Source organism: Ammodytes marinus (genome assembly GCF_949987685.1).
Source record: "Ammodytes marinus genome assembly, chromosome: 10".
In the NCBI taxonomy this organism is placed as follows: Eukaryota; Metazoa; Chordata; class Actinopteri; order Uranoscopiformes; family Ammodytidae; genus Ammodytes; species Ammodytes marinus.
The window spans coordinates 486,674-510,896 of record NC_137214.1 but is presented as its reverse complement, the minus strand read 5'-3'; the positions used below and the strand labels follow the sequence as shown (position 1 = coordinate 510,896).

The following is a 24,223-nucleotide window of genomic DNA, read 5'->3' as shown; positions in this document are numbered from 1 at the left end:
TAGACAAGGGTGTCCTATTTCCCCCTACCTCTTCTTACTTTGTACTCAACTACTCACTGAATCCATAAAGCTTAGTCCACTTAAAGGTATCTCAATAGCCGATGGTGAGGTCATCATCAGTCAGCTGGCTGATGATACAACACTCTTTTTAAGAGATGCCTCTCAGATACCTATAACCATTGATTTAATTAAAACTTTCTCCATTGCCTCCGGGCTAAATTTAAACCTTAAAAAATGTGAATTGCTTGCTCTTAAGAATTGCGATGTACCATCTATATGTAATATTCCTGTAAAGGACTCTATAACCTATCTAGGAGTTGTTATCACCAAAGATAGAGATTCCAGATGTGGTTTGAACTTCAACCCTATTATTGACAAAACTAAAAAAAGGTTAAATCAATGGTTACAGCGAGACTTGTCAGTCAGAGGTAGAATCCTTCTAACCAAGGCTGAGGGCATCTCCCGGCTCACTTATGCAGCTTTATCCTTGGATGTAAACAAAAAGACTTCTAAACAAATTGACAAAATGTTATTTAATTTTATTTGGAGGAATAAAAGCCACTATATTAAAAATGCTGTGATAATGAACACGTATGATAAGGGTGGCCTTAACTTCCTTGATTTTTCAACCTTAAATTACACTTTCAAAATTAACTGGCTAAAACAATTTATAAAGAATCCATATTCTATTTGGAATTTCATTCCTAACTTTATCTTCTCCAAATTAGGGGGCCTGCATTTTGTTTTATTTTGTAATTATAATATTGAGAAAATCCCTACAAAACTGTCCAACTTTCACAAGCAGATGCTTCTCTCATGGTCTATGATTTATAAACATAATTTCTCTCCTCAAAGATGTTATATATGGAATAACAGAGACATCTTGTACAAGAACAAATCCTTATTTTTTGAGAACTGGTTTGCACATGGTTTACACCTGGTCAGCCAACTGCTCGACTGTAATGGTTTTTTAATGTCATATCAGGAATTTTTGATGGAGTATGGTATCCCAATTCCTCCAAGGGAATTCGCTATTGTCATGGATGCAATCCCTACAGGTGTTGTGATGCTACTAAGAAGTACAGCAGGGGTTAAGCCAACCTTACTACCTCTTGACCCTACCGAGTCGGCGGTTGGTAGGGTTTGTTTCTCCCCTGGAACACGTAACAATAATTGTGGAATACGATCATTGTTCCAAAATGATATAGTCTCTGTCCCGTATGTAGTTGCCTACTGGAATAATTGTGTAGCTGACCTTAATTGGAAAAAAATCTGGACTTCACCTTCAAAATTTTTGATCACTAACAAAATGAAAGAGGTGTCTTTTAAGATTATACACCGTTACTATCCCTCTAAAATATTTTTGCAAAGATTTAAATTAGATATAGATGTCAATTGCTCATTTTGTAATATGTACCCTGAAGATGTTTATCATTTATTTTGGAACTGTTCCCATTCAAATCGTTTATGGAAAGATATTTGCACCCTTATTACTCGTTTCATCGACCCCAATTTTTCCCATTGTGTCGAAAATATATTGTTTGGTTTCTTTAATCACAACCCTAGTCAAACAAACCAATGTTTTATTATAAATCTTATTATTCTATTAGTCAAATGGCATATTCATAAATGTAAGTATTCGGATCAAAAACCTCTATTTATTGTGTTTGAAAAAGAAACCAGGCAATATATGAAAAATATTATGTACTCTAAAAATAAGAAAGCGATCAAAACACTTTATGTATGTCATTTATATAATGTTTTTATTTAATGCAATGCTGTTTTTTTATTTTTTTTATCTGTATTTTTATATAGGCCTACCGGCCAGTTTTGTATGCTACCCCCTGGCGGCTGTTGTATTGATTATTGTCAATAAAATGTAAAAAAAAAAAAAAAAAAAACATCTCGTATCCCATAATGGTAAATGGACTTGACTTATATAGCGCTTTCTAGCCGATTTTCTCAGCCCCAAAGCGCTTTACATATCTTACCACATTCACCCATTCATACACACACTCATACACCGATGGTAGAAGCTGCCATGCAAGGCGCTCTCTGAACCATCGGGAGCAATTTGGGGTTCAGTGTCTTGCTCAGGGACACTTCGACATGTGGCGGGGAGACGGGGGATCGAACCTCCGACCCTGCACTCCAGAGGCGATCGCCCTACCAACTAATCCTTTACGGCGGCAAGATTTAAAGCAACAGGCCACCGCCGGAGTTTACCGACTCTACACGAATACGAACGAGAGGTAAAACAGAAGAGAGGAGAGGAGAAGAGAGGAAGATTTAACTCGGCTAAAACAAAATACCCCCCACCCCCCCCCCCCCCCCCCCACACACACACACAGGCTAAAGATAATAAAGAACTCATAAAAGACCAACATCATAATAGTTATTTTCGTAGCACATAATTTACACCATAAGAAAATAAAATACCAACTTCACATTTAATGAAGTTACTGGGGGCAGTTCATTTCAACATCAACACAAGTGTAGCCTCTTTTTATTCCACATGTGAATTGGGATATATGGGAGTGATTCTCACTCTGTTGGCGACAACCTGATTAAAATCAATATGAAAAGAACGCATGGATCAAACGAGCGCTTGTTGCGGTCAATTTTCGGAGAATAGGCTATAGCAGTGGTATTCACTATTTTTTTCAGGAGAGCCGCACTGACAGGACAAAGTCAGCAGGAGAGCCATTTTTGCCGCAAAGTATCAAAAGCTATAAATCCAGTCATACATAAGCGTGCCTGCTTATTAATATGTAATTCTTGAACCAGTGTTTCCCACAGTATTTTGTGAAACTGAGGGAACCCAGTCCTTAGGGGGGTCCGGGGGCATGCTCCCCCGGAAGAAAATGTGGTACCTTTTAACCCAGAATGCATCAATCTGGTGCACTTTTGGAGGAAAATTAAGAGTTGTGTGACTGTGTACTATTATCTGGAATAATTTGGAGACACTGAGTCACATAACATCAAAGCTATAGAATAATAAATTATTATCCTACTTTTTATTCAAATATTTGTTAAAAAAAATTTATGAATGACATATTATCAATCAAAATGGGTGTGTTCATATAATACCCCCCTAGAATACATTTTTTTTTACCTTTCAAAAGGTAAATTCATCAATCTGGTGCACTATGAGAGGAAAATTAAGAGGCTAATTCAACTGTGTCCTATGTGAGCTGTTTAGCAGCCTATTTTTCTGAAATAATTCAGAGACATTGGGAACCCTGCCTGATCAAAGTGAACATACAATATGCAGTTTAGCCAAAACACTTAATTTTCCTCGTTTGTGGAGCTTTTCATCTGTCCACCTCGTGCCCAACTGGTTCTGAATAGACATCTATCAATGTACCAGTAACCAGCATGAAATGTTGAAATCGCATCCAAGCTAGCATTGTTGCGGTTCCGTGCGTGTGGTTGCCAGGTTGTTAAGTGTTCTCCAATTTAAATGTCCAATTTAGCGATATGAAACGAGATCTATTTTTTTGCAAATGATTTAATACATTCCATCTTCGTGAGCATGCCTGTGATAGACGGTATGCATAACATATTTTTATTGACCGTGAGTTAGTTTTTTCCCCCACAGCCCAATCTATCTAAGAGCACATTCTCCCTTGTAATGCATGAAAACCGCAAATCTGGCAACCCCGCTGTCAGTCAGCGTACGGCTGAGCAAGTTTAAATATATTATTTTCTAGTCTGTATTTCCACCTTGTAATGCCGTTGTTGACTTATTCTTTTATTACTTATTTGTATGAGAGCAGCCACGTTAGTTTAACAGGTTTGATGTTATAAATCTGCTTGTTTTTAATGGTTTTATGAAATATCTGTATTAACTGCATGATCATATCACAGTATTTTTGTATTGCCATGCGAGCCGCTGACTTGACATTTTCTGCTACCCGTCAGATTTTGCTCCCTAGTGGTTCTGCGCATGCGCATTCCGAAAATAACAATCCTGCGTGAGCAGCCGTACATAGGTAGTGGTGTAAAATAACGTGATTCTGTAGTGGGAGCGTTATTTGATAGAGACAATTGATCTCACATTATACCCTACTAAATCTATAATAACGTTATAAAGTAGCATAAAAATATACAGCTTTCAGTGTAGGCTACATGGGGTGAGTGGTGGTGTTGTAAGTAACGTGATTCTGTAGTGGGAGCATTATTTGATAGTTAATGGGTCTACAGATCAAATACGCTACCAATTACGTGAGGTAGCATTTTCTGATAGGGTAGCATAATTTGATATAGGCTATTAAACACTAACAGCATCAAAATATGCTCCCCATATTCCTACAGTGTAGGCTACACTGTGTGTAGGCCTACATAGGGTGAGTAGTGGTGTAAAATAACGTGATTCTGTAGTGGATGCATCGTTTGATGAGGTAATTGTCTATACGCTACCATGACGTAGGGTAGCATTTTCTGATAGGTAGCAAAATCTGACGAGGGAGCAGAAAATGTCAGAACACCGCACATAGAAGCTTGGCGAGCCGCATGCTTTGATGACGTAGGCTGTAAAAGGGTGTGACTGCCAGTCTGGCTCGCTTTGAGCATTTGCAGCATTTTCAAGTTTGCGTCTCGTTGCGTGGTGAATCTTTGGTCTGAACTGGGCTGAACCTACTCAGCGCCATGACTGATAGAACGTTCCCTTTTAGACAGCAAAAAAGCTGTTTTTTAAACAACATTTTATAATATTTATGAAAATGTATTTGTAATTGGATCATTGTAAACAGCTTAGAGAAACCCAACATTAATGTCATATATTTATGTATGTGGGTTGCCAGGGCCTTTAATGTCTTCAATATTATCTTCAACACATTTCACTTCTTTGCATTTTCTTTTGCATTTTCAGCACTATTTTGCAGTTACATTGACATTTTTGTGATATGATGTGAACAGCAAACAGTGGGGGGCAGCAATACGCCATAGCTACGTCTAGTCTGCCTAACAAATGAAGAAGAAGAAGAAGAAGAAGAAGATCCATGCCATAGACGGTGCCGGAAAGTAAGAAGAAGAAGAAGAAGAAAAAGAAGAAGGAAAGTCTGAGCAGTTTTTCAGAATGTTTGGGAAACTTTCTTTCGGGCTCTTTCTTGCCATTATATTCTACCATGACCCCGCTAATGCACAGAAGAAAAAAGAGGTAACGTCCCTTTCATAACATAATGCGGAAAAAGTCCATAAACTTTGGATGTACTTTTTTTTTGCGACGTTGTAAAAGTTGACTATCGTTCTTGTAAGTTTTAGAAGCTAACGTAAAGCTAACCGACCAGAAATTCAAATCCCATTTTTGCTCAAAGACACTGATCATGGTCCGTGTATAGGCCTAATCCGTGTATCATCCGTTCAATCCGTTTTGAAATCAAAACACTAAAAACGAAATATGACCTGTTTTTTTAATAATCTACCTTTCATCTACATAATAGGCTATATATTATACTAAACACAATTTTCTCAAATTTTTAACACAATTTGACCAGAATACCAAGTAAGAGAATAATGGCCTAAATGTTGATTTTGAAAATGACATTTAGCAATTTAGTGGTCGAGGTTCCGGTGTCGTGTGTGGAAAGCCATACTAACGTCCTACCTCGTATACATTCGTCTACGTTCCGAAAGCCGGCTCTATTAGGCAACGGACCTGGTTCCGCTATATTCAAAACCCAGAAATCAATCATGTTTGAGCTTATCGATACCGCTATGGAGCCCAGTAGGGCACATGATGTCATTTTAAATATCGAGTAGAGTCGGGTCATCTTCAACTAATTGGGCCTACTTCAGCGTATTATTCCATCACTGGTACGCATCATAGACTATAAAAGTCTTCTACCTTCGACTGTCTTGAAGAAACTCCTTCAACCCGCTTCAACTCCTGCCAAAAAAAAAAAAAAAAAACTTCCACTGAGCCGCTGCCGCTGCAGACGGGCTCGGGACCGTCTCATCATTTAATTAAAGCAGCGGTGATCAACAAACGAGAGACTGTGTAGCAAGTCCCGCAGTTAATTTTTTTTTATAGTTTTTAAATCCAAATTAAAATCTGCAGTATAAGAAATAAAAAATTGCAAACGTTTGAAATGTGATGTGTTCAGGTCGGCTCAGTAAAAAGATTATTAGGCAGAGGTCAATAAATGGACATCATGAGGTGTTCAAATGTAACATCAAGAAAAAAATTAATTTGAGTTTTTCGCGAGAAGCTTGAATAATACAGTTAATAATACAATATAAAATAAATAGTAGGCCTAAATATGGAATTATGACCCGTTTAAAGTCCTATCCTGAGCTCTGCTCATCTTATAAGCAATTAACAAAATAATAGAAAAGTATCAATAAAGATTTGGATTGTGGAGTCTTGATAATGGTATCAATATGAAATAGAAATTAATGACCCGATCCCCCTCCCTACATACAGTATAACTGGGCAATAACATGGTGGACTTTAATCATTTTATGGCACACGATCACTTTTTGGCACAATGGGACCGTTTTAAATAAGTAAAATAAGTTAAATTTTTCTGAACACATTTGTTTGGAAGCTAACATTCAGCTTGACTCTGAGCTAGACTGAGTTTTCTGAGCCCCCCAAAACCAGGCCAGGTTTCTGGTAAAAAGAGGCCCTTTCACGATGCTGCAGCAGGACCAAGCTCTTGGCTGTATGTGTGATGTCATGATATCTAGGCTTATGTGAATTGTTGTTGGTTGTATGTGGTCAGGATGAGACAAGTAAGCAGTGTTTGCATTTAAGAGATATAGTTCGCTAAAATGTATAATTTAATTAGCCTATATATCATTGTTTAACAGTTTTTTTGTTTTTTTTTGGGCAAGTGAACACGACATTCGGGCAAATAAAACATTACCTGTACTTTCCCTATGGGCAAGTGCTTTGGAAACCTTAGTGTCAACCTCTGCATGCAGTGCATATCAGTGTGTTAGCCACTGAGCTAACCAAAGCCAACCCCAGTCAAGGAAGTGCTTGGGTGGAGCGTAGACCTGAGTCTTCTGTTTACCAAACAATACCAACAAAAATCTTAAATCCTATTCACACAGTCCTGTGTATTACTGTAGATAGGATTATTGGTGTTGTAACTTTGCCTTTTGTGTCTTCATTTACAGATTTTGAAATTTTTGTATAGAAATTAATATTTCGTCACCCAGCTTTTTCGACTCATCTGCAAATGTAATATATATTATTTAACTATGTATATAAACATTGTGCACAGTGCATCCCTTAAGAGCTTGTACCAGCCTTTTGAGATGTTTTGGTTCGCCTGGATTTATTCTCTTATTAAGATTGCATTCATCACCCCTATAATGCATAGCTGTCAAGCTATCATTTATTTGGGTCACAACCTGGACTATCAGAATATGTGTGCTGCAGTGATGTCGTTTGAATGTAGGAAATTATCAATTAGACAGTAAAAAAAAGCAAAAAATATCTCACAATTATTTATTGATATGACACAAAAAGGCACATTGATTAAGCTTGTTATTGCTTAAAACACTTCTTCTTAGTCTTGGGAGTCAAAGTGATGAGAAAATTCTAAAATAAATATAAGTTATACATAATAGAAACTATTCATGCTCTTTTAAAAAGTCCATAGGCTTTTTCCCTGCATTTATGCTAATGACCACATGCTTACAGGCGATTAGCATAAATCCCTAACTAAAATACGCGATGAAAACGGTTTGTATATGGCAATAAAGAACAACATCGGATCTAACAGTAGGCCTATGGATACATTTTTTAAAGTTCCCGAAAATACCTAGGCTACAAGCTCCTGACTGGATATAAGCTCCTGTAAAGGCTATGAGTGATCCAAAAAGAGCGACAACACACACACGCACGCACGCACGCACAAGCACACAATGTAGTCTACTAGAGGAAAAACGGAACGGAGGTTGCGGTTTATAGATAAAATAAAATAAAATTACGATTGGGCTCAGAGGGTTTTTAACACTGGTGGTCATGTAGCGACACATTTTAGCAACTTACTCTCTCTCTCTCTCTTTCCTTCTTTCTTCGCTCTTCCGCTTCACTCGCTGCTAGAATCAATGTAACTTTACAACCGTGTACTACTGCCAACAACTGCCACACTCGCTGTTAGGTTATTTTTCTTCTTTGATGTTGGCTACGTGATGATGTGCCGCGTCTGCGCAATTTACGTTACGTGCTGCCCATTTTCTAAAAGGAGTTACGTACCAAAAAAAAATTAAAATAGAAAATGAGGAGCAGAAGGACTTTTATAGCAGCGGCGGAGAAAATACAGCAGCGGCGGCGCGCCTATTATAGTGGGCAGAAGTGATCATTGAGTGGGATTTTTTTTGTGGGAATATAATAAATCTTTTCATTAAAATGTTGCATAGTCTGCCTTTAAACTGCAAAATATAAATCAAATAAAAGATTATTAAATTAATCGCCAACTATTTTGATAATCGGTTTGAGTCATTTTTTAAAAATGTTTTTCCAAAGTCTGTTTTCAGCTTCTCAAATGTGAATATTATCTGGTTTCTTTAATCCTATTATGACAGTTAACTGAAATATCTTTGTGTTTTTGACATAACAATACATTTGAGGACGTCAACATGGGCTTTTCACCATTTTCTGACATTTTACAGACCAAACAACTAATCCATTAATAATCAATTAATCAGGGGGAGCCTGTGGCGCAGTGGGTAAGGGCGTCCCCCCCCCCCACCGGGCCCAGTCCCTGCAGCAGACCCGGGTTTGAGTCCTGCCCGGGTCAGTTCTCTGATTGTCTTCCCCTCTCTGCCCCATTTCACCTCTGTCTCTACAAATCTGTCTAGTTAAGCAAAAATGCCAAAATAAATAAATAAATATGGAGAAAATAATCGACAGATTAATCGATTATCAAAATAATAGTTAGTTGCAGCCCTAATGGATTTAGAAATCCCTGAAAAGATGCACGTTTCAGGATGAATTGAAATTCTCCTATAAGAATTATGATGGCACGAGGACGGCTTATTTGGAGCAACACAGCTGTTCGCTTCCACAGGACAAAAGTAAGGAACTCCGACGTATTTTAAAATGATTAAAACTAAATTAACGTTATTAAATCATCAACAAACTATACAGCTAACTTTCCCGTGCCACAAACTCCGTCTCAGGGAGTATATTGGGATTATTAATGTTGTTTTTGATGGTGTGTTTTTTTTTAGAACGAGTATTCGAATACCTGCTCGGAAGAAACGCCTGTAAAATAGTATTTGGTACAGCCCTGCTATTATTCTGTCTGTGTCCTGTGTAGACTCTGCTGTCAGAAAAGATGACTCAGATGATGGAGTGGGCCTCCAAGCGTTCCGTCATCAGGATGAATGGAGATAAGTTTAGGCGCTTTGTCAAGGCTCCTCCAAGAAACTACTCCGTGGTCATCATGTTTACTGCACTGCAACCACAGAGACAGTGTGGGGTATGCAGGTAAGAAAGATGAGAAATAGGAACAGTGACTGTTATTTCAACTGTAATCGATGAATTTAACTGCATCTTTTCATTTCAGACAAGCTGATGAGGAGTTTCAGGTGCTTGCTAACTCCTGGCGTTATTCCTCTGCCTTCACTAACAAAGTCTTCTTTGCGTCTGTCGATTTTGATGAAGGATCAGACGTCTTTCAGATGGTGAGACAACATCTTGTTAGGATTATGCTTTTTTGTTTTTCCAACATTCATCCATACATAAATTAAGGTCCCATATTATGCAAAATGCACTTTTTCTATCAGGGTTGCCGCGGATCTTGAAAAGCATTAAAAGTCATTAAATTTAAGTTTCAATATTCAAGGCCTTAAATGTCTTAAAAAGTCTGGAATTATTGGGTGGGCGGCATTAAATTTACTCGGGGGCAGAATTAATGAGCTTGCCTTATTTGTTTCATTCTAGTTTTATAGTTTAATTGTTAGATTTCTATGTTTTTATTTTATCGGTGTTTTATATACAAAGATATCCGGCAAGTCCGACGCCTACGCTAGAGGCAGTACGGCCGTGTGAGGCTGAGTACCGCATTTAAAACGTAGAAGAAGAATGTGTGTTCCCTGCTTTCGAATTTGAAGTCGGCCGCGGTAGAGCAAAAAAGGATAGAACGACCCAGCGAAATGCATGCGCAGCTATTATAAATTCAGTGAGAGGTGGAGGGAGGACGACTGGCTGGCTTTTTTCACCCCGCGACCACACACTGCCGCTGCTTGTAGGTGCGCAACCACCCGTCCGCTGATGATATAGGTAGGCTACTGTCGCAAATCACACAACACGTTGATTGTGTTTAGTGAACAATGTTTATGTGTCTATATTTATAAATGCTCATCAGACGTTCATTCAGCTCATTCAGGTCGCGTTGACTTGGCGTGAGCTCATGGAGTGAGACGCGGGTCTCTTTCTGTCACTTTCTTTCTCTCCACTCTGCACTCCCTTTCTGACAGCTATAAAAACTATTGCCGATCCTCCCATCAATCGCAGATAGTAGCCTACGTTTCCTTTGCCAATCGGTACAACTCGGTTTATTAACCTGAACGCCTGCAACAATACTGTATGAAGAAAAAATTACTTTGCGCAAATTACCGCAGGTCTCGTGAGCATGGATGTAAATCTACAGTGGGCCAACATACGATTTTGAAATTGCAAAAACCTCCCTTGACCTGTGGAACCAATTTTTAAATAGTTTCTGCCATAAGTTCTGAAAAATAAAGTTAATGGACTAAGTTTGTTATTTATTGAATAAGGAATTAAAATATGAAGAACATGCGGATTATTCTTCTCCCAAAAATATCCCATTTTTAATTTAGCCTAATTAAAATATTGTATGCTGCACCTAACACATATTTTCTAAATTTATTAAACTGTTCTTGTTACTCGATTAATCAGTAAATGTAAACCAATTGATACAGTTCTGCAATTGGTTAAAAAGGTGGTAATGATGGGTTTTCAGGTTGCCTTTACAGTGATCTCTTACACTGTGTGTGCAAATTTTTTAGGCAAGTTGTATTTTTGAGTATTAATTTTATTATTGAACAACTACAGTGCTCTCGGTCAATCCAAAATGTTAATGAACCTAAACCTGAATGTTTACGAAAGTAAAGGTGAGGTTTTGTCTTTCTTACGAGAATATATATATGTTTTGCTATTATTAGGTAACTATTAGTGTGCAGAATTATTCTGCAACTAAATAAAAAAACTAAAATTTTCCCATCTCACTTGTTTATTTTCATCTGTTACAGTGAGAATAATAAAACAACTCAACATTTACAAATAAAAATGTCCATGTCAAAAAAAAAAATCAGTGACCAATATAATATAGCCACCCTTCTTTTCAATAACTGTCACAAGCCTTCCATTCATGGAGTCTGTCAGTTTCTTGATCTGTTGACGATCAACTTTTTGTGCAGCAGCAACCACAGCCTCCCAGACACTGTTCCGAGAGGTGTACTGATTTCCTTCACTGTAAATATCCCGTTTAAGCAGGGCCCACAGGTTCTCAATAGGGTTTAGGTCAGGAGAGGAAGGGGGTCATGTCATTATTTTTTCATCCTTAAGGCCTTTACTGGCTAGCCATGCAGTTGAGTACTTCGATGCATGTGATGGAGCATTGTCCTGCATAAAAATCATGGTCTTCTTGAAAGATGCAGACCTTTTACTGTACCACTGAAGAAAGTATCTTCTAGAAACTGGCAGTAGGTTTGGGAGTTGATTTTGAGGCCATCTTCAACCCGAAAAGGTCCAACTAGCTCATCTTTAAAGATACTAATAGTTCCCTCAAAAGATCAGCTAGTTGGACCTTTTTGTTTTTTATTTTCTGTAATTAGACAGCAGTTGTTAGCTAAAGTGCATTGAATATTTGGTAGTCAGATTTAATGTAACCCTTTACGGAGTATAGTGTAGTTTGTCGATTTCTGTTACCGCGGTATTGGTATTATTTTTCCATTTTAGAGGTCTTAAAAAGGTCTTAAATGTCTTTAAATTTGAACTTTAAAAATTGGCAGATACCATGTCTATGTTTTTGAACATAAACATGGGTCCACAGTGTGCCTAGAGACTGCCAAAGTATCAAAAAATAAAGAAAACTCTCTCCTTTTCTCACTCTCCCCCTTTCTGAAACCCTCCCCCCCTAACCCCAATATACTCCAGTCAGAAATCTCACCGACTGTGACGTTACAGTCGGCACAGCCACGTCCCCCCACATTAGTAACCAGAAACTTCCACCGTGCAGTAGTCTATGATAACCCGGTCGGGGTGGGGGGGGGGGTGCATTTATAATAAAATGTATAATTTAATAAGACGATAAGGAGGTGAGTGAGTGAGAGAGAGAGAGAGAGAGAGCGAGAGCGAACAAGCGGTGTCGGACAGATTACAGGCGTGTAAGTCCTGGTAAAGTGACCAGGCGCTATAATAGCTCTTGTAGTTACATTAAATACAAGCTGCGACGTAGCCTACCCTTTTCTGTCCCCCACCTTCCAATAAACATGTAGATTAAAGGTGTTGTCTCACTTGGCTTCCTCAAAAAAAAATCCCCACGCCACGCCACTGGTCATGTCAAACTGTTCAAAGTGCGGCTGAGCTCCTGCGTTACTAGCAATTAGTCTCGCAAAGCCAGACCAAACTACAGCAAGTAGTAGGGTCTGGAAGCACTCTGTTTAGAGCCGTCTATTCGGGTGGGGAAACCGGGGGAAACTGGGCTAGCCTGTTTGTATTTGTTTAAACCAATCACAATCATCTAGGGCGGGGCTAACCCCGGGAAGCAGCTGCGGTGTCCTGCAAAATAGTGCCGGGGGGGGACTTATTTTGATGGAACGTCTTCACGTCCAGAGACTGTCAGAGAAATGGCTAAACCCGCAAACGCCACACAAAAACTATTAAAGACAAAAGGAATATACATAGTGTGTTGCTTTCTAACCAGCATGTCAAGACACCATACACTTTAGCCCCCGAGGAGCTCACGGGATAACTTAACCGGAGTTAACTAGCCACCCACGTAGTGTTATCTCTGGTAACATTATCATCGGCGGTTGAGAGGACGGCTACGGCGGTCGAGTAGAATTTTTAGCATTCGAGAACTTATGTCACCACCTCCTATCGCTGTAGTCAGAGCCGTAGTCCGTCTGTTTACAGGCAGAACAGGGTTTGACGTTGTGAGCGCTACACCAACTGCAGCAAGTAGCCGTAAGAGTTGCTAGGTGATAGTGGAAGCCGTTGGAATCTTTCCCCGTCGCTAAAACACCGCTGCATAGTCCCTAATTCACCAAAGAAAGGGAACGGCGGATCTTAATCTAGCTGGTTATAAGGTCCGGTGCTCAATTCAAACCCCCACGCTTCATTTTCCAGAGTTTATGAGGGTATTTCTGCCCGGGGGTAGTTGTACAATGAAGTTGGACAGCTAGGCTAAGCTAGGATGCATCCCGGACCGCCGCCGCCAATATTATTATCCCGAAGTATCGCCACACTTTATTTCTATCTACAGTAATGTGACTTCTCACACCCTGTGTGTGTGTGTGTGTGTGTGTGTGTGTGTGTGTGTGTGTGTGTGTGTGTGTGTGTGTGTGTGTGTGTGTGTGTGTGTGTGTGTGTGTGTGTGTGTGTGTGTGTGTGTGTGTGTGTGTGTGTGTGTGTGTGTGTGTGTGTGTGTGTGTGTGTGTGTGTGTGTGTGTGTGTGTGTGTGTGTGTGTGTGTGTGTGTGTGTGTGTGTGTGTGTGTGTGTGTGTGTGTGTGTGTGTGTGTGTGTGTGAGTGAGAGAGAGCGCTGCACATAAGCACACGGGTTGACTGTGAGCGAATTGTTTCCGAATTTGAGGGGGATCACAATAGGGGAAAGCCAGCAACCGGAAAAGGAGGGGGCTGCGTCAGGGCTGCGTAGCTTTTCGACGCAAGCGAATAGACGCTGGCGGAAGTGGTCATGCCAGACTACTAGCAATAGACATGGTTCTTCTCATCGGTAAACCTAACCGTGGTAACAGTACAGGCACGGCAAGCTATGGACCTATGGGCAGACGCCAATGGCTTCGCTTCCGGACAGGGGGGGGGGGGGAGCTCATAGATTGTATATAAAACGAGGGGAGCTGCAGCTCGGTTTCAAAAATAGTCCATCGTGAGATTAGCTGAAAATCAGGGTATAGAGGCATACTACAATAAATTATCTGAACGTTTTTTTCAGCAAACAACTAAATAAAAACGTATTAGGGACCTCTAAGACCATATAATATTGACAGAAAAGTGTATAATATGAGACCTTTAACACTAATGACTTTGAGTCCAATTTTTTTTAAACATATATTTATTGGATTTGTTTTCTTTACAGCATAGACAAGCACAAAAACAGAACAGACAGTATGTACAAACAGCGCACACAAACAGAGCAATTGCCCCACCCCTCCTCCCCACAACAAAAGGATCACAACAGTTATATTAGATTTAACATAAAACGTATGTGATTGTATGACAAATTCTGCATACATACACACATATGATGCACCAGAATACTAAAACAATATAGTATGTGCACATGAGCATGCCTTCACACAATAATGAATAAACATAAATTATGAATAAATAAATGATATCAGTGATTCTTGAGAACCGGGACAAATGGCTGGTTCAAAATGTAACTGCTGTTATCTTTAAGACTAAAAATATTTAAAATTGTAGAAGTTATTAGGGATTAAGAATAGAATGTCTGGAGTACAATTATCCCCTTAAAATTAATTTTATTATTATTATGTCAAATTTATGACACTTGTTATCTTCTCATGACGTCAAAAACAGTGTGTCCACAGAGAAGGTTTCAATCTTTCATATGCAATAAAACCTATAAAAAATTTACTTTAAAGCCACTACGAGTAACATGGCACGTTGTCCCCTTTGGACAAAAGCGGTAGTATTTTTACGACGCCCGCTGTCGCAAAACTGTTTTCTAGCTCGTGCCAGGCGTGCAAGTGTGAACTGAGAAGGGCGCAATATAGTGCATGTCCGTGTGTTGAAAGTGTGAGGACTCTTTTTGGCTCCGTGAGAGTGGTTTTGACACTGCATCAACTAATGCCAGTCAGTGCTACACACACCTGATTGCAATGAATTGATGCAGCAGCGTCACCTAAGTACTCTCTCTCACGGAGCTGAAAGATTACGTGTCCTCACAGAAAGCGAATGAATGAGAGACGGCAGTTAGTATAGATCATGATGAGGTAATGTGTTTGTGTTGTTAATGACTATTTCAGATAATGGTTATCTGATGATGGTGAAGCAAAGCAAACTTTGTGTTAGTACCAACCGCTCATTCATTTAGGAGTAAACACTGCAGTCTAGTTTCGCTCTCGTGAAATTGTATACACGTTGCTTGGCAACGCCCTCGTCCCGCCCGTAGCCTATATCACTCTCCCTTTTAGCTTTTCTTCATTGCATTCTCTTTTTTTTCTTTGATGGTTCAGCCCCGTTATCAGTCATTATGACGACGAATAACTGTCTCAAACAAGGCTCCCGCTCCCCTTCCCTCACCTGGAGGGATAGGCTTCTCAAATCGCATTGCTGCTCCACACTGAAATCTGCGACCAATACGGATATGTGACCATAGAGCCTGCACGAGCGAACCGAAAATCGGACTGGGTGTGCAACCAGACCAAAAGCAGTAATAAAAACTATATAAAAACGTCTTTCTTTGCACTGATGGTCTCGTTTGCTGTTAAAGGTAATTTATGATTATCAGAGGAAACATGAGGCTGTTTAAAAGATATTTAAATGTTACTCGTAGCCGCTTTAATGAATAAAAAGAGCTTTTTTCATCAAAGGCAACACTAAATAATCTCTCATATCAATAAAAAAAATGTTTTCTACAACACATTCATGTTTTATAAAGGCCAGGACACACCAGTCCGACACGTTCCTACTACCCAAAAACTGGAGTCGCCGTTTCAGGAAGCTCCAGTCTTTCCGTCGCGGCCCAAAAACACACCGAGACGACTGCTTATTTTCCGTACGTCCCGCGCTTGTAATGTCTCCACAACAGCAGGCGGCGCTAATCTGTATTGTGGCCCGAAAAAATACGAAAGCCGGAAATGATGGGACAGCTCTCTAGAGCATAAACATAGATAGAAATACGTATTTATATTTATGGACCATAAGAGCACAATTTTTAGCAGAGAGTGTCGAGCATGGTGTCGAGCAGTCAACAATGTGAGTACTCGCAAAACGAAACGAACAAACACATTAAAACGATGGCTAGCTGTTGTTAGCTGTTTGTGCTACCCGCCTCACTTCCGGGCTTCACTGATTCGCTAGCCCTCCACCAATCAAATTGCTCCAAATGAAAGACGGTCGGCCGCCGATTGAACATGCTCAATCGGCGGCCGACAGGCTCCAAACAAACCCGACAACCTCTACGTCGGCCGACGTCACGGCACACACCAAACAGATTCGTCTTTTTTTTTGACGACGGCGATTAGCGGGGTGGTGTGTCCTGGCCTTAAGGTTTCTAAGTGGGGGGATACTTTGTCACCACTGTCAGACATTTCATTAAAATGTAATAAAATCAGGCAATATAAGGGGCAGCTGTCTCCATGAAGGACCTATTGTCACAAGCTATCTGTGCAGAGTACATTATAGTCAGACTAGTCTGGCTTGACCACTTCAGCCAGCGTCTATTAAGCGCTGGCATCGGCAAACAACGCTACACCTCCATTGGCTGCTTCCCGGGGTTAGCCCCGCCGTAGATGATTGTGATTGGTTTAAAGAAATAAAAACAGGCCAGCCCAGTTTCTCCCCGAATAGACGGCTCTAAACGGAGTGCTTCCAGACCATACTACTTGCTGTAGTTTGGTCTGGCTTTGCGAGACTATAGTCAGACAGGCTCTGATTAGTGTTGTAGTTTTAGAATATTTTACATCTTGAAAGTCCTGCGTCACAACAATGATACGTCAACACCGACTTACAATTTCTGAAGAAGTTATATGAAATGTTTCGATAATTTTATTTTCCTGAAGTAGTTCATACTAGCAACTATCATCAACAGAAAAACCAAACTGCTACTAGAAAAAGTCTATTTGTTCTTTTTAAGAAACGTTAAATATGTCAACACCGTCAGATATCAAAAACATGTATATTCATATATATTTTGAAAAAAATAATCTGTGGCTCTATCAGTTTTGGTGAATATTTGTGATCACTATACATCTCATGGGTCTAACATAAAATGAGGGAACATTTATTTGTGTTTTTTGGTGTCTGACGGAGTTGAAACAAAATAAGGAATGGCAAGCTAAAAAGCCCATGTTAAAAAGGAGAAGCAAGGTAAAAAGTAAATTTTGATAAAAAGGACAAAAGCTGGGAGGTTGTGTCAAACCTTAGCTCGGTAGCTTAGTATATTCTGGATACATACATGTAATTTAATTTGCCTAAACATAGGGTTTGTATTTTTTCAACATTGCACCCCGTTTTGTCCCACTTCTCAAGAATCACTGATATATAAAAAAAAAAAAGAAAAGAAAAGGGAAAAGAAAAGGGGACTCAGCCACAATAACAATCAAATCAGTTCAGTTCATCACTTCGTACACCTTCATTTTCCAGGAAATTAAAAAAGCTATCGATCCTGTTTTTTGTGAAATAACTTATCTTTTCCATTGCCAGATAGGTAGTCACTCTGTTTAACCATTCAGAAACGCCACAAATACAGTGGCTTGCAAAATTATTCATACCCCTTGAAATGTTCCACTTTTTGTCACGTTACAACCACACACGTACATGTATTTTATTGGGATTTTATGTGATACACCATCACAAAGTGGCGCATAATTGTGAAGTGGAATTAAAATTAAACTTGACTTTAAATTTTTTTAATAAATTAAAATCTGAAAAGTGTGGCGTGCAAAAGTATTCAGCCCCCCTGAGTCAATGCTTTGTAGAACCACCTATCACTGCAATTACAGCTGCAAGTCAATTGGGGTATGTCTCTGCCAGCTTTGCACATCTAGAGAATTAAATTTTTGCCCATTCTTCTTTGCAAAATAGCTTGAGCTTCAGATTCAGCGTCAGATTGGATGGAGAGCGTCTGTCAACAGCAATTTTCAAGTCTTTCCAGAGATTTTTAATTGTATTGAGGTCTGGACTTTGACTGGGCCATTCTAACACATGACTATGCTTTGATTTAAACCAATCAATAGTAGATCTGGCTTTATGTTTACGGTAGTTGTCCTGCTGGAAGGTGAACGTCCACCCCAGTCTCAAGTCTTTTGCAGACTAACAGGTTTTCTGCCCTGTATTTGGCTCCATCCATCAGCTCTGACCAGCTTCCCTCTTCCCTGCTGAAGAAAAGCATCTCCACAGCATGATGCTCCGGGTCTGCCCTACCTGGGTGAAAGTTACCAAAAATGGGCAAGAATTGGGAAAGCCTTTTTATAATACCCCAGTAAGTAATGGCATTATGCCAAATTTGATTTTTGGTCCAAATGCAGTGGCACTGTGATATTCTGGGATTCCATTGCAACCCAAGCTGGAGGGTGTTGAGTCGTTTTGGAACATGTATTTCCCAATTTAAAACTTAAAAATAAAGCAGCATTGAAAATTCGGTAGTCGAGGCGGGGGGCTGGCGTTGCTAAGGCGGCCACCTTAGCCATAAAGCGCTAGGAGAAACACTGCAAATTAATTTTGTGAACGGTTTGTTAAGCAATTTAAAGAAGGAAGGAGCTGGAGAGAGTGGAATTGACTGGAAGAGGTATACAAATGTACTTGAAGCACTTCCGGTATGCAACTGAGACGATAGGCAGCAAACAACCAATTAATCAAAATACGGAAAAAAACCTAAAGCTACAACTCGAACCTTGAAGAATATAGGTCATGAGTAATTCTCAAAGTGGAAAGGAGATAAAAGGAGAAAGCAGAGAAACAGACGGGAATTATGCATAACGAGGAAGAAGGCGAACAGGTGCTATGGGCTAACTCAGCGGCAGCTAACAATGCACCGAAACCACAACCAAACAAGCCCCCAAGAGCGATTATTGTCAACTTTTTGAGGTTCGAGGTTAAAGAAAACTTCCTCAAGACGGCCTGCGATCGCTGCTGGAAGTCGAGGGACACAGAGTGACTTTAGATCATGACTACGCAGCAGAAGTGGCGACAAAGATATGCCGGTATCAAAAAAATTCTAAAAGAGAGGGGGATTCGGTTTCAATCCCCAAGGGACACACTGAGAGTGCAATGGACCGAAAGATTCAAAGTATACAACAGCGCTCAGGACGCGGCGAGGGCGATGCGGGAGAGAGGATGGCAGGTCCCAGACCCGGGAGAGGAGAGACCGACACCACTGCAGAGACTGTAGGCAGCGCACAAGTGGACCAAAATCGGGAGATGATTGTACGGGTGAGAATAAAGGACGTGAAGTGCCACGGTGACCGATTAGAAAAGAGCATGGACACGAACACAGCTTCTAATTTATAACTTTTGAATAAAGCCTATTATTTCGTGGCTTGACGGCCCTTTCGAAAAACCGCAGTGGTGAGTAAGAAACGTTTTCTACGAACAAACTTTAATAGCATACAGCTGGGTCTGGCTCATTTGGGGCAAAATTTAAGTTTGCACGGACTTATAAGATCACTTGTGGCATTGTTTATTATACCAAGGGTTAAAATTATGTGTGGAAAATGTACATAAAGCTCTCGACCGGGAGCTCTGGAATTTAGATGTTGGACACTTATAGTGAGCTTGGGAGATCAACGCCTGAGGAGATCTCCGCCACTAGGGGAGGGGGCCCTCTCACTATGAGAGGCTTTACCCCTCACCTACCAACAGGGAACAGGGGGACATATTTGAAACCCCCGAATGCCTTGGAAGTTAATGTTCTGGGGCCGTATTCACAAAACATTTTAAGACTAAGAGTAGGTCCTAACGTGCTGATTTAGGAGTAACTCTCAAAAATAAGGGGCGTTTCACTCCTATTTTTAGGACTCCTAACTTTTTAAGATAAGTGTAATTCGCAAAGCATTTTAGCGCTAAAACTAGCTCCTAAATCTATAAAAAGCTCCTCGAGAGGACTCCTAAGTCACTAAGAGTAAATCACAGACAACCATTTGATGGTGTTTTGGAGAGATTTAATGCTAGTGAGCTTTATAAAAGGTACCTTTAATAGCTGTAAGGGTTTAATGATTTTTTTTTTTTTTTTTTGTAAACTTTTTTATTTACGTAATGCCGGACAAGACAGGTGAAAGACATAACATTAGGTGAGGTACATGACAATTTAAGTGCTCACATTTAAGACAGAACGGACGAGATGAAAACAAGCAGGAGGTCATTGCATATTTTTACATTGTTAATAATAATAATTGATAGGTTTTATATAGCGCTTTATTGCCTAGGCACTCAAAGACGCTTTACAGGGTTCCTGGATCAATTCGTTCACACACAGTCATACCGGTGGTGGTAAACTACGAGAGTAGCCACAGCTGCCCTGGGGCAGACTGACGGTTGTTGACAGGCTGTGTGTGTGTGTGTGTGTGTGTGTGTGTGTGTGTGTGTGTGTGTGTGTGTGTGTGTGTGTGTGTGTGTGTGTGTGTGTGTGTGTGTGTGTGTGTGTGTGTGTGTGTGTGTGTATAAACAACAAATTAAATTAAAAATAAATGATAACTCGGTACTAAGAAATGAATAATCATCATAAGAATGGCATTTTCGGTTGTTAGTATTAATTTCCATTATGGTATTTTAGACTTATGATCCACAGTTTTGAATGTTGTCATAAGGTAATTAGATAATTGGGAGAGAGAAATCAATAAAAAAAAAAAAAAGGTTTAATGATCTTAGTAAAGCTATATTTAGAAAGTATAGACACATTTATATTTATTATATTGTTATAAAAAAATATTTATTAAGTTAATTTTCCTCCAGTTGCTTTGGGTTTATGATGCACTGAAAGTTACTGTTGGTGTCACATTTGGGTTTAATTTCCTACTAGAGTAGGCCTATATGTGGCGCTTCGCAGCATCTCCTCCGTTCCACAGATCCGCTACTGTATAGTTGCACGTCTCGCCTTTTTCCTTCCGCATGTACTTTACGATTTCGCCGGCTGTTGTTTCTAAATTGTGAATTTCCTGGTTTGTCGCTGTCTGACTATTGCTGCATAGTCCGCCATTGAGAGAAATACAGTGAGAGTGCATGGCGTGCAGCTGTTCAATGAGGATATTTTTCCGATTCAAATCATTGTAAAATTTAAAATGAATATACCTATGTGGCGCTATTGTAGGTTAATTGTGAACAAATGTGTGGGAAACCCTGCAGTATCTTGGTTTCATGTTAAATCAGTGTCACTTGTCATTAATTGTATATAAAAAATCTTTACTTAATACAGCGACACAATATGGATATCTCCCACAGTGTTTCCATCATAAATTCACTCTTAGCTCTCATTCCCTCTCAGCCAATCACTGTGGGCATAGAAGGTATGAACATGACATCATCCATAGCAACAGGGTCAACACCGCCCTCTAGTCTTAGCTAAGGAGTCCCTCCCATTCCTTAGTAAAAGTTGGTCTTATCAGCTTTGTGAATAGGTTTTAAGAAATTACTCCTTACTAAGAACTTTTAGTGCTCCTTAGGAGTACTCTTAGCGCTAAGATAAAATGTTTTGTGAATACGGCCCCTGGGGCAGTATTCACAAAACATTTTAAGGCTAAGAGTAGGTCCTAACGTGCTGATTTAGGAGTAACTCTCAAAAATAAGGAGCGTTTCACTCCTAATTTTAGGACTCCTAACTTTTTTAAATAAGTGTAATTCACAAAGCATTTTAGCGCTAAAACTAGCTCCTAAATCTATAAAAAGCTAGGAGTCCTCAAGAGGACTCCTAAGTCACTAAGACCCTAGTCTGTCATGACCACTTCCGCCAGCGTCTATTCGCTTGCGTCGAAAAGCAATGCAGCCCTGACGCAGCCCCCTCCTTTTCCGGTTGCTGGCTTTCCCCTATTGTGATCCCCCTCAAATTCGGAAACAATTCGCTCACAGTCAACCCGTGTGCTTATGTGCAGCGCTCTCTCACACACACACACACACACACACACACACACACACACAGGGTGTGAGAAGTCACATTACTGTAGATGGAAATAAAGTGTGGCTATACTTCGGGATAATAATATTGGCGGCGGCGGTCCGGGACGCAGCCTAGTTTAGCCTAGCCTAGCTGTCCAACTTCATTGTACAACTACCCCCGGGCAGAAATACCCTCATAAACTCTGGAAAATGAAGCGTGGGGGTTTGAATTGAGCACCGGACCTTATAACCAGCTAGATTAAGATCCGCCGTTCCCTTTCTTTGGTGAGGGACTAAGCAGCGGTGTTTTAGCGACGGGGAAAGATTCCAACGGCTTCCACTATCACCTAGCAACTCTTACGGCTACTTGCTGCAGTTGGTGTAGCGCTCACAACGTCAAAACCCTGTTCTGCCTGTAAACAGACGGACTACGGCTCTGACTACAGCGATAGGAGGTGGTGACATAAGTTCTCGAATGCTAAAAATTCTACTCGACCGCCGTAGCCGTCCTCTCAACCGCCGATGATAATGTTACCAGAGATAACACTACGTGGCTAGTTAACTCCGGTTAAGTTATCCCGTGAGCTCCTCGGGGGCTAAAGTGTATGGTGTCTTGACATGCTGGTTAGAAAGCAACACACTATGTATATTCCTTTTGTCTTTAATAGTTTTTGTGTGGCGTTTGCGGGTTTAGCCATTTCTCTGACAGTCTCTGGGCGTGAAGACGTTCCATCAAAATAAGTCCCCCCCCGGCACTATTTTGCAGGACACCGCTGCTGCTTCCCGGGGTTAGCCCCGCCCTAGATGATTGTGATTGGTTTAAACAAATACAAACAGGCTAGCCCAGTTTCCCCCGGTTTCCCCACCTGAATAGACGGCTCTAAACAGAGTGCTTCCAGACCATACTACTTGCTGTAGTTTGGTCTGGCTTTGCGAGACTACTAAGACCCTGTTTCCACCTGGCATTAATATGTGGTTCTGAGGAATCCGATCGTTATATGTAAATGTAATATGCTTGTTCACACCTGGCCTTAACAATGCGTCTTCTATGCACGTTTGCGATCCGGATTCGAATTCCCCGCGCTGTATGGAAATCAGCTCGTACATCATTTCCGCTTATACACTCCATCTTCAATGTTTTCTGTTTTCTGTTGTCTGTTTACCTGCAACGGTGCGCTTTTATGACGTGAATTGTCGCGTGAATGAGTACGCGTTTCCGCCCAGTCATTCGCCGCAGTTGAGTGGGCGGGGCCTAATGTGTATGAGATGCGCATACGCGTTTCCACTGTTAATGGGTATGTGGATAAGTGGTCTCAAACCTCCGAATGTGGATAATTTCAATGCGCATTCAATGCGCATTGAGCGTGTTTCCACCTGTAGTTAGCGCGATCGGATCCTAAAAACCACATATTAATGCCAGGTGGAAACAGGGTCTTAGAGTAAATCACAGACAATCATTTGATGGTGTTTTGGATTGCTGTAAGGGGTTAATGATCTTAGTAAAGCTATATTTAGAAAGTATAGACACATTTATATTTATCAAATGTATATAATAAAATATTTATTAAGTTCCTTTTCCTGCAGTTGCTTTGGGTTTACGATGCACTGAAAGTTACTGTTGGTGTCACGTTTGGGTTTAATTTCCTACTAGAGGCCTATATGTGGCGCTTCGCAGCATCTCCTCCGTTCCGGAGGTCCGCTACTGTATAGTTGCGCGTCTCGCCTTTTTCCTTCCGCATGCACTTTACGATTTCGCCGGCTGTTGTTTCTAAATTGTGAATTTCCCGGTTTGTCGTTGTCTGGCTATTGCTGCATAGTCCGCCGTTGAGAGAAATACAGTGAGAGTGCATGGCGTGCAGCTGTTCAATGAGGATATTTTTTCCGATTCAAATAATTGTAAAATTTTAAATGAATAGACCTATGTGGCGCTATTGTAGGCTAATTGTGAAATAATGTGTGGGAAACCCTGCAGTATCTTGGTTTCATGTTAAATCAATGTAACTTGTCATTAATTGTATATAAAAACTCTTTACTTTAATACAGCGAAACAATATGGATATCTCCCACAGTGTTTCTATTATAAATTCACTCTTAGCTCTTATTCCCTCTCAGCCAATCACTGTAGGCATAGAAGGTATGAACATGACATCATCCATAGCAACAGGGTCAACACCTCCCTCTAGTCTTAGCTTAGGAGTCCCTCCCATTCCTTAGTAAA

General features: G+C 40.3%; 1 protein-coding gene across 1 annotated transcript in view; it reads left to right on the top strand.

Moving 5' to 3' along the window:
- Positions 1–5,013: 5,013 nt before the first annotated feature.
- The window catches only part of LOC307256622 (dolichyl-diphosphooligosaccharide--protein glycosyltransferase subunit MAGT1-like), a 145,763-nt gene continuing 126,553 nt past the window's right edge, over positions 5,014–24,223 (top strand). The window contains exons 1-3 of the mRNA XM_080035656.1: positions 5,014–5,161; positions 9,282–9,451; positions 9,531–9,648. Coding sequence (XP_079891782.1) covers positions 5,081–5,161; positions 9,282–9,451; positions 9,531–9,648 — 369 coding nt within the window. The 5' untranslated portion in view covers positions 5,014–5,080. The remainder of the gene's footprint in view (positions 5,162–9,281; positions 9,452–9,530; positions 9,649–24,223) is intronic.